The 10,660-nt window shown below is 38.7% G+C and overlaps 1 protein-coding gene across 2 annotated transcripts in view; it reads left to right on the plus strand.

The window, feature by feature from the left end:
- Positions 1 to 9,739, plus strand: part of LOC310840470 (cytochrome P450 2K4-like) — a gene marked incomplete at its 3' end in the record, with an annotated part of 49,794 nt that extends 40,055 nt beyond the window's left edge. For both annotated transcript variants that reach the window (XM_083730498.1, XM_083730497.1), the window contains exons 2-9: positions 327 to 489; positions 1,182 to 1,331; positions 1,674 to 1,834; positions 2,289 to 2,462; positions 3,646 to 3,793; positions 8,222 to 8,406; positions 8,777 to 8,918; positions 9,301 to 9,739. In XM_083730498.1, the coding sequence (XP_083586624.1) occupies positions 327 to 489; positions 1,182 to 1,331; positions 1,674 to 1,834; positions 2,289 to 2,462; positions 3,646 to 3,793; positions 8,222 to 8,406; positions 8,777 to 8,918; positions 9,301 to 9,488 (1,311 nt within the window). The remainder of the gene's footprint in view (positions 1 to 326; positions 490 to 1,181; positions 1,332 to 1,673; positions 1,835 to 2,288; positions 2,463 to 3,645; positions 3,794 to 8,221; positions 8,407 to 8,776; positions 8,919 to 9,300) is intronic.
- Positions 9,740 to 10,660: the final 921 nt, after the last annotated feature.

Here is a 10,660-nt window from a genome sequence, read left to right on the forward strand (position 1 = left end):
TGGTATCAAAGACCACTGAGAAATCCAGCAGAACTAGGAAACAGCTTTCACCTTTGTCCTTAGCCGAACGGAAATCACTGACCCGCAGTTTCAGTCCCATGATGAGGCTTGAATCCCAAATGGAAGGGATCCAAATGGCCTGCATCCTCTAGACGTTCCTGGAGTTGTTCAGCCACCACCCGCTCAATCACCTTGCCCAAGAATGGAAGATTTGAGACTGGGTGGTAGTTAATGCAGTATTGGTTCTGTCAGAGAGGATTTGCATTAATATATTCTTTGGGTATGCCAGAACTCTGTTTCTCACTTTTTCTCCTGTTGAATTCCAGTTGTCAAAGCAATATGGCCCTGTCTTCAGCATCCAAATGGGACCCCGGAAAACTGTGGTGTTGACAGGATATGAGACAGTAAAGGAGGCTCTGGTTAATCAGGCGGACGCATTTGCAGACAGGCCCATCGTTCCAATGTTTCAAGAGCTTGCACAAGGCTTTGGTGAGGCACCTCCCTTTCTACTGGAACTGGTAATGCCTGCAGACACACACTGCTCCCACCAGGTGAACACAACCTGTTCCCAAGAAATGGTTTGTAAGATGAGTGTTTGCAAAGCAAGTCATCGAAATCCATTGTTTCCTGTGGGGGAAATCCTTGTGACTTTTTCAACCCACCTCAGTGCCTTTGACATTGACAGAGTATCTGCAGGCGTTAGGCTGTGAATGTGTCACAAAAAGTGTCACCTGTGGATTTCTGAAGATCAAGCTAAAATTTTAAAAAGAGTAGACCAGGCCAACTTTTTTTGGTCTTGACTTAATAGTCACACAGCAAAGTAATGCCATACACCAAGGGGAAACTGACTGACCATTTTCTGCCCCAGACTATATAGAGAAGAAAAATGAAGGAGGCATAATGGAATACAAAGTAACAAGCTGAGTTCTGCTGGGACGCCTGACATGTAAAAACCACCCTCCACTCTAGCCTACACTTTGTAATGAAAAATATTGGTCAATGGGTTCTCAGGTCATGCTCTGATGGCACAGCTGCCAGCTGCTTTGTCAAAGCTCAGAAGTCTGAATGGGAGAATAGCTGGGATCCATTCTCAGTTCCATGGAAGAAATGCAGAACACAATTTATTGATATTTTTGTACAATGGCCATGCAGACATTAAACCTTTCCTCCCGTCTCTTCAGGTGTAATTCAGTCTAATGGTGAAAACTGGAAAGTGATGCGGCGGTTTGCTTTAAGCACATTACGGGACTACGGAATGGGAAAGAGGACCATAGAGGATAGAATTGTTGAGGAATGCAGTGTCCTGATAAAGAAATTTGAATCTTATGAAGGTGAGTTGGTGTTTTCCTCTGGTGTATAGCTATACTAGCATAGTTTAAAGGTGCCAAGACTATTGTGTTACATATTCCTAACTTCCAGAAGTACAGATCCCAGGGTTCCCTGCAATTGGTCTGTTACTGTAATGTGCAGATTGCACTGCAATAACTCCTGTGACTTCCAAGCATTTCTTAACCCAGCTATGGCCACATCCAGGGGAAACAGGAAACAGGACGTTTTCTCCAGGCTGGTAGAAAGCATCCACTAGCATGTCCATTCTAGGAATGTTGTACTATGTGTTTTACATCTCACATTTTTAAAAGAGTATTTTTGTTTAACTGTCATATTTTGTATAGGAAACCCATTTGAGACCACCACAATTATGAATGCAGCTGTTGCTAATATTATAGTGGCCATACTACTAGACAAGCGATTTGATTATGAAGATCCCACATACATAAGACTTCTGAAGTTGGTCAATGAAAATATCCGGCTCGCTGTAAGCTTTTCAGTCACGGTAATCTATTTTTCCATTTAAAACAAACAGTTGATTATAATAACAGTGTATGCAAAGTGGGCAGGGCTACCTGTTTATTGTATATTGTGCAGGGTTCACTACAAAACACAGAATATTGATATCTTGAGAAACCTGGTGCTAATTCAAAATATTTAGAAAACTCACACGGTACAGTCATCCCGTAAATATAATAAAGTCTCACACACGCTTTCTGGCCTCACTGCCATCGGGACTCCAAGGACAAGGAAGAACAATGATAGTTGGTTCCATGATGGCTCAGAAGGGGCCTCCAAGGGCAGATCTCCCTCTCTGAAGGCGAACCTCCAGAGGAGAACTGCCGTAGCCTACTATTCTGGGGTTGCAAATAAATTATGTTCTGAGAGACCCAGCTGAGAGTACAATACTGAGTTTTTCTAATGTCTCTTTTTCCATTTTCACATTTTTATCCTTTCAGCTGTATAACATGTTTCCTGCTCTTGGTTTTCTTCTGGGGGCTTGTAAGACTATGAAGCAAAACAGAGATGAGCTGTTTGCCTTCATAAATGCCACCTTCATCAAACACCTCAGAGATCTGGATGAAAATGACCAGAGGAGCTTTATTGACTCATTTCTTATCCAGCAGCAAGAGGTAATGGAGTCTTTTAAGTTGGCCCAGAATAAGCGTTGCCATTTTCAATTCATGTTTTAAGGGCATATTCACAAGTGAATGCATAAGTTGTAGTCAGGAAGTCTCACTTCAGAAGGGACCAGCCTGGCATACTTCCTCCCCTTTCCCAATAGTCAGCCATTGTTAATGTGTTACAGAAGTTGCCTCTGCAGGGTCAATGGTTGCATGCTCAACAGCATTTCTGGGGAAAAAATCCCTGCTCAGGAAAACATGTAATTATATATAATTATGCAGTGATGAGAGGTAATCAAGTCATAAATATTGGTTGCCAGACTCCCTTTTGATACAAGGGACAATGGGATAATGCCTCATGTGCTCAGAAGAAGGCATTCTTCACGCTGGAGGAGATAGGAAGCTTTGTGGGTGGGGAGGCATCTCAGAGCAAGGAAAAAACATTGGCCCATGCACTGACCAATCAGCCTTAAATTAGGGCTTCAGTTCTTTTAACTATTACTAAGACTGGAAATAAATATGAATTGGAGTTTCCGCTTATCAATTAATTAGCACCCAGAAAAGGAAACAGGTGGTTGGGTGGCAACAAAGTTCTCAATAACAGGCTGGAAATTATTTCTAAAATAATTACTAATTACTGATAAGTTTGAAAAGTTAAAGCAGATCTCCAGGCCTGGTGTGCTGGTCCCATGGGTTACCCGAGAGATGAGGTCCAAGTCCGGTCCGTGGTCAAAGGCGCAACGTGGAGGCACTCCATAGTAGCTGAAGCTGGTTGCAGGGCTGGGAGTCGGGCGAAGTCAGGAACAGGCATGCAAGCAGGGAGACAGGGCAGGTCATGAGCTCAGGCAGGAAAGTAGGACAGGGTCTAGGCAGGAACTAGCAACCAACAATGTTGCTCCTGCAAGTTGGGACTGGGGCTGGCCGGCTTTTATCTGCCCCGAGGCCTAGGGCTGCCCCGATCCTCTGGTGACTCACCTCTCCTGGCCTGGAGGCGAGCACTCCTCCTGCAGGAACCCTATATCATCATGATGGCATAGTCTGGAAAACCTGGAATCTCTCACTACTTAGCGACTGGGGTGTTGTGCAATGATACTTTGGATCATCGGGTCCAGTCAGGTATTCATTTTTATCTTTGCACATGAAATTTTCTCACTGCATGCGTTCTAATCAGTTCATACTCTGTGCAACCCAGGAGGAGAAGAAGAAGAAGACGAATGCATATTTCCACAACGAAAACTTAAAAGCTGTTGTGGCCAACTTATTTGGTGCTGGCATGGAGACCACTTCTACCACACTGCACTGGGGACTGTTACTAATGATGAAATATCCTGAAATTCAGAGTGAGTGCTTTTCATTGGGTTGGCTCCCATTTTTCTGAGATATCTTAATTCCAGTTATATATAACTATTAGAGAGAGAAAATATTTATAATTTGCATATACACACACACACACACAATTGTTCAGTCATAAGTTTTACATTTCAACCTGGACTCCCTCTTTCTGTGGTTCTTTACATTTCGTTTCATATTCCTTCAGACTCCAGATTATCTCAACATATTATTTTAGATATATATTCCAGGATATATCCCATAGATATATTGAAACTGCGGGTTTTTTCATTAATCCTGCCAATGTCTTAGTATGTTTACAGTTTGTTTGTAAATTCGTAATAAACCATTTCCATTGCTTTCTAAAAATAAGAATAATCTTGTTCTCCCAGTAAGTTTTGCCATTTCTGCGTAGTCCATTAATTTCTGTATCCATTCTTCTCTTGTCGGAACCTCTTCATCGTTCCATTTTTGAGCAAATATTAATCTTGCAGCAATGGTTGCATAAATAAATAAATTTGTATAAATTTATATAAATTGCATACATAAATAAATTTCTATATATTCTATACTAAAAAGATTTCTAGGTAGTTCTGATCTCATAATTTCCAAAAGAAAAGCTTATGGTTTTTTAAACATCATAAACATCTTTTTCAGTTCATCATATATCATTTCCCAGTAAACATATGAAAAATAGTACTTTTTTCTCTTTACGTTTCCAGCACATATTCAGTTTGGATTAATACATTTTAGCCAATTTACTAGGTGTCAGGTACCATCTATGTAGCATTTTCATATAGTTGTCTCTTAAACAATAACATTCTGTAAATTTTATATCCACATTTGATAAACTTTCCCATGCCTCCATTTCTATATTATTACTAATATCTATTGCCCAGTGTATCATTGAAGATTTCACTTGTTCGTCCTTTGTCTCCCATTCCAATAAGATCTTATACATTTTAGATATCACTTTAACATTACAGTTTAACCGGTCTCTTTCTAGTTGTGATTTTCGTTCCCCAACTCCCCGCTTCATATCCCTTTTAAAGACTTCATTCAAATGATGATATTGTAACCATGTTGTTAACATCTCTGATAAATCTTTTAAAAAATTTAATTTACCGGTAAATTCTCAAAAGGTGAAAGCCATAGTGGTGTTTTGGTCTCCAAAAGGATTTTATACTTATCCCATACTCTATACATTTTTTCCCCTGATTATATGGTTTGTAAAACCTTTATGTACTTTCACATTTTCATACCTCAAGTAAGCGTGCCAACCAAAAATATTATCATGAGCTTCCCAATCTGAAATATGTGGATTATTCAATTACAATCATTCCCTCAAACAGCATAGACAAGGTGCTTCATAATAGAATCTTATATACGGCAGGAAAAAACCTCCTTTCTCTTTCATCTGTCAATTTTTAAATGTTTTATTCTTATTTTTCCTTGTCAGATATATTTAGAAATATATTTTTGCCATTTGTTGAAACAATTTGTCGTCCTGATCACTGGTATTGATTGAAGCATTCCATGACCTTTTAAAATGTGTGTTTTTTTGTAGGGGGGTTATTGGGTGGTTGTTTTTATTTTGATTATGTATTTATGGTTTTCTATTTCTGTGAATAATAAGATTAAACAAAAAGAATATTATCAGTAATACATTCATTTTAATGGTTGAAGTAATGAAAGTTTCATTCTACTCCATATTTGCATATTTATTTTAATATCCTCCCAAGTTTTTAAATAATTATCCTTATACAAATTTATATTCTTGCTCTTAATCACACACCCAAATATTTAATCTTCTTTTCACTCTTTCAGATGGATAAACTTTGTAATTTATTTTTACCCTCATCATTCATATTTTTTACCAGGAGTTTGGTTTTATCTTTATTAATTTTAAGACCTGCTATTTCTAAAAATAAAATAAAAAATCTTTTCCAATGCCTTTGGGATTGACTCTATTGGTTCCTCGACAAATATCACCACATTATCTGCAAAAGCTATTATTATATTATATTATATTATATTATATTATATTATATTATATTATATTATTTCCCACTTTAATCCCGCTTTTTATTAATATTACATCTTATTCTTTGTGCCAAAACTTCTAAAACTGTTATAAACAATGAAGGTGACAGTGGGCAACCATGTCTACTTCCTTTAGTTATTTTACAATTCTCAGTCAATACATTACTTGCTGATGGATCAGTATATATTGCCTTTTATAAAACTGTGTCCACAAACCATATATTCCAAAGCCTTAAACATATAAAGTCCCAGGAGACATTGTCAAATGCTTTCTCGGAGTCTAAATGCTTTCTCTTTTAATACAGTTTTCAACCTATTAGCTAATATGTCTGCAAACAATTTATAATCCTTATCCAACATCAAAATAGGTCCATAGCTCTTAACCAGCTTTGCATCTCTATTTTGTTTATGAATCAAAGTTATGTATACACTCTTCTGGGATTTGGGTAACTCTCCTCTATTCAAAGTTATAGTCATAATATCTTTTAGAGGTTGCATTCGGTAATCTTGTAATTTTTTAATAATATATTGCTGAAACTCCATCAGGTCCGGGTGCCTTCCCTAATTTTGCCTGTAAAATTACTTGCTGTAAAATCATCATTGTGACAGGTCTATTCAGAAATGACATTTCAACTTTTGGTATCTTAAGCAGTCTGTTGTCTTCTAAATATTTACCCATTTCTTCTACGTTACCTCATTTGCTGTATAAAAGCTCACTAATTGATCTATTATTTTTTCAGATTTTCCACAACTCTACCTCCTATATTTATTCTCTCAATGCAGTTTTTTCTTCTTTCTTCTTTATTTGCCAAGCCTCTAGTTTTCCTGTTTCTTGGAGGCATATAACTTCCAAGTTTAACTTCTTTACAACATGATCAATTTTATTCATTTAGTCTTATTATTTTGCTTATTTACATTCCCACTTAGAATTTTCAAAGCCATCTTGTTCCGTAGTTATTTCTCTTTCGCCTCCACCTTGGTTGAATCTTCCTCTTCCTGTCCAAATGCTCTTTCTCCAGCTAACTTTCCACCATATTTTCTCCAAAATTTGTATGGCTTGGTAGGATCACGAAATACTTGGTTTTTACCATTATATGTAAAAGATACCACTTTAGGATATTCCCAGCAGTGATATTTTAATAATCATCCTGAATGAAATTCCCTACATCAGTATATCAGTTTATTGGCTAAAATGTTTTTCCTGTTTAAAAAATACCTGTGTCACATTCTAGAGACTAAGTATGTGAGTATATTCCCTATTTATTTGTCTTTTGCCTCTACCTCTGTTGAATCTTCCTCTTCCTTCCTCCAGCTTCCCTTCCAAATACTCTTTCTTCAGTTAACTCTTTCCCATATTTTCTCCAGAATTTGTCAGGGTCTGGAGGATCCCAAAATCTTTGTTTTTGACCTTTATATGTAAAAGTTACCACTTCAGAATATTCCCAGCAGTATCACCCCGGTTAAGCTTGCAAAAATGTTTAAAGCATGTAATAAGTGTTGGAAATGCAAAGAAAAGGAAGGGTCTTTCTTTCATATGTGGTGGGAATGTAAGAAGGTGAAGGGCTTCTGGGAAATGATATATAACGAGTTGAAAAAGATGTTTAAATATACATTTGTAAAGAAACCAGAAGCTTTTCTGTTAGGAATTACAGGAAGAGAAATTAATAGAAGTGACTACAAACTTTTCCAATATGCAGTGACTGCGGCAAGAATTTTAATGGCCCAAAAGTGGAAACAAGAGGAATTACCGACAGTGGAAGAGTGGAGAATGAAACTTATGGACTTTGCAGAGTTAGATAAAATGACTGGGAATATTAGATACCAGAAAGACCACAAGTTCACGGAGGACTGGAGAAAGTTTACGATTTATCTGGAAAATATCTGTGATGAACAGACAACGCTAGTCGGTTTTAAAGAGGCTTTGTGATGAGAAAGGGTATTGTAAAAGAAAATGAGAAGAGAGGATATTATTAACTGGTGATATATTATAAAGGAAATGTGTAATAAATATACAAATATGAGGATTGTGGGAGGAGCTGGTGGAAGTCAAAAATTTGTAATATGGCAAATATGTAAATGTCTGAATAATTTGTAAAAGAAAAAATTGTTAAAAATTTAATAAAAAAAACAAAAAACAGAATATTCCAAGCAGTGATATTTTAATAATCATCCTGGATGCATATCTCTCCCTCAGTATATCAGGCTATTGTCTTAATTGTTTGTTTGTCCTTCTTAAAAATACATTTGTTAAATTCTAGAGATTAAATTTGTGAGCCTATGGAACTGTAGAACGAATTTGTGGCAGTTTTATGCTTCAGAGATTAATTTTTAAGAGATCTAAGTCAAAGGCATAATCTGAGCAGAAAAATAAACATATTTCTTTTTGTTGCCACCAGTAAAGGTCCAAGAAGAAATTGCAAAGGTTGTTGGATCTTCTCAGCCAAGGATTGAACACCGAAGGAAAATGCCTTATACGGATGCTGTGGTCCATGAGATCCAGAGATTTGCCAATATCATCCCAACCAACCTGCCACATGCCACGACTACAGATGTTACCCTCAATGGCTACTTCATTCCAAAGGTGATCCATTTCATTGAACTGCTGCCTACTAGTTACAATATATTTTAAGGCTTTCCCGGGAGTAAGCCCCTTGGACTTCAGTGTGGCTGACATCTGAGCAGACTTGTATAGGATTGCACTGTAAGCATGCAATCTACCCTTCGGAGGATGTCAGGCATCAGCTTCAACCCATTAAACAGATCTCAGTGGAAAGGAGCACAAGAGTGGAAAAGAAACCATTTCTAGTGGGAGATCATGGTTTATACATTAAAGTTTGTCACACTAAAGACATTTCTCAGATGAACACAAATCTCATTTCTCCTACACTAAATATTTATTGTACCAGAGGCATACACTTTATTTTAAAATGACTCTTGCTTTGCCTTTGCAGGGGACTCACATCATACCATTGCTGGCCTCTGTGCTGCAAGATGAATCTCAATGGGAGAAACCACATAAATTCTATCCTGAGCATTTTCTTAACTCTGAAGGGAAATTCATAAAGAGAGATGCTTTCATGCCTTTCTCTGCAGGTAACTTTTTTTTTTTTTAAACTTTTGTGTATATCTGCATAGTGTGTGCTTAGTCAATGGGATTTTTACATGCATGGAAATTAGCCTATTGTGCAAAGGTAAGAATCACATCAGTTGCTGTGGCCATTTCTGACACTAGATCTGGCCAGCATTGGTGTGCGGCCCCTGGAATGTTGCTCACCAGGGAATGTGGCCCTCAGGCTGAGAAAGGTTTCCCACCCCTGGTTTTCAGCATTGAAGGATGGCTGGTATTGGGAGTTCTTAATTCTTTTAAGGTGGGCACCGTGAGCTGTTATTTTATCTCTGCATTTTAGTCTGGGATTTGGGATGTTATTAAGCAACTGCTAAACCCAGTTTCTCTGCTGCCTTTGTGTCCTTACAGGTCGGAGAGCATGTTTAGGTGAGACTCTTGCCAAAACGGAGCTCTTCCTCTTCTTCACAAGTCTCCTTCAGAAATTCACCTTCCAGCTACCCCCTGGAACATCTCAGGAAGACCTGGACCTTACTCCTGCTATTGGGCTTACAACATCTCCCATGCCCCACCAGCTCTGCGCTCTGCCACATTTCTAAGACTCAAAGCTCCTGGCTTGCTTAGCTTACCTGTGTGTGCAATGCGAGGCTTTCTTAAAACACCCCTGTTCTACAGGGGTATTTGGGTTGAGTAGCCTAGTGGTGGAATTGGTGCGTGCTTTGTCACAAATCTTGCGTTCCCCTTTACCTGCCTTACTGCCAAATCCCGTGAAACTAGCATTGGAGCATCTCTTACTTAAAACTGGCCCTGAGTTCTTATGACACTTGGGGCATAGAGATCAATCAACAAATCTGGTTGCATGTATTCCCATGTTAACATATACTTTCAAAGATCTTGAAGCATCATATTCCCAGGTGGATGTGCAGGGAATTGTGATGAAGACGGAAAAAGCTCTGGAAACCATGCCTTATGAGGAATGGTTGGGGAAGTTGGGTATGTTAACATCTGTGGCTGCAATGTATTCTGCTTCTGAACTGTATTTGTTATTGTCAGGCAATGGCTTTGTTTTCTCCGGGTTCTTTAAAAATTCTGTAATAATAAATTTGGCAACTGGGTTTGCTTCTGGCATCTCCATGCTGCCAATTAATTCTGTGACTTTCTGCTTCTGGCTTAGAACAGGGATGTCCAATTCCCACGAGACTGAGATCTACTTGGGGGGGGGGGGGACTGGAAGCCAAAATTGTTCAGCTTCTTTTAGAGAGGAAAGTTCCATTTTGGGGGTTAAGGCCAAGATTGTTGAGCCTTTTTTATGGAGAAAATCTCCGTTATTAAGGGGAAAATGTTTACTAGAGTAAAGGGGAGATTGGATTAGTCATTAACCAAAAGATCGCTATGAAAAAAATTTGCCTCACAGCGAAACTTCCCCCTCGCACCTGTAAAACAGGCTCTCTCTAACATTCCAGAGAAACCAAAAAGAAAAGTCACTGTTTTGAGCTCGTCTCTTTTATGGATGCAACGATTAGTTTGGGATACAACCATTGGGGATTGCACCAGCAGGGTAGAAAAGTGCATTTGCAATGCTTTGTTCTGATGTGTGGCCTCGCCGTTAATGAAATAATGCGCTCCCCTCCCAGCCATGGTGGCACTGCTGGGACCAGCCAGGCAGCGCCATTGGTGCTTGTGGTCCTCAGGCGCTCCCTGCTGCTGTGGCGCTTGCCATCTTGCCTCTCCAGAAGCCCATACTGGTGCACTTTCAGAAATCCATCCCTGA

The sequence above is a fragment of the Podarcis gaigeae genome (assembly GCF_964106915.1).
Source record: "Podarcis gaigeae genome assembly, chromosome: 3".
NCBI classification, from domain to species: domain Eukaryota; kingdom Metazoa; phylum Chordata; class Lepidosauria; order Squamata; family Lacertidae; genus Podarcis; species Podarcis gaigeae.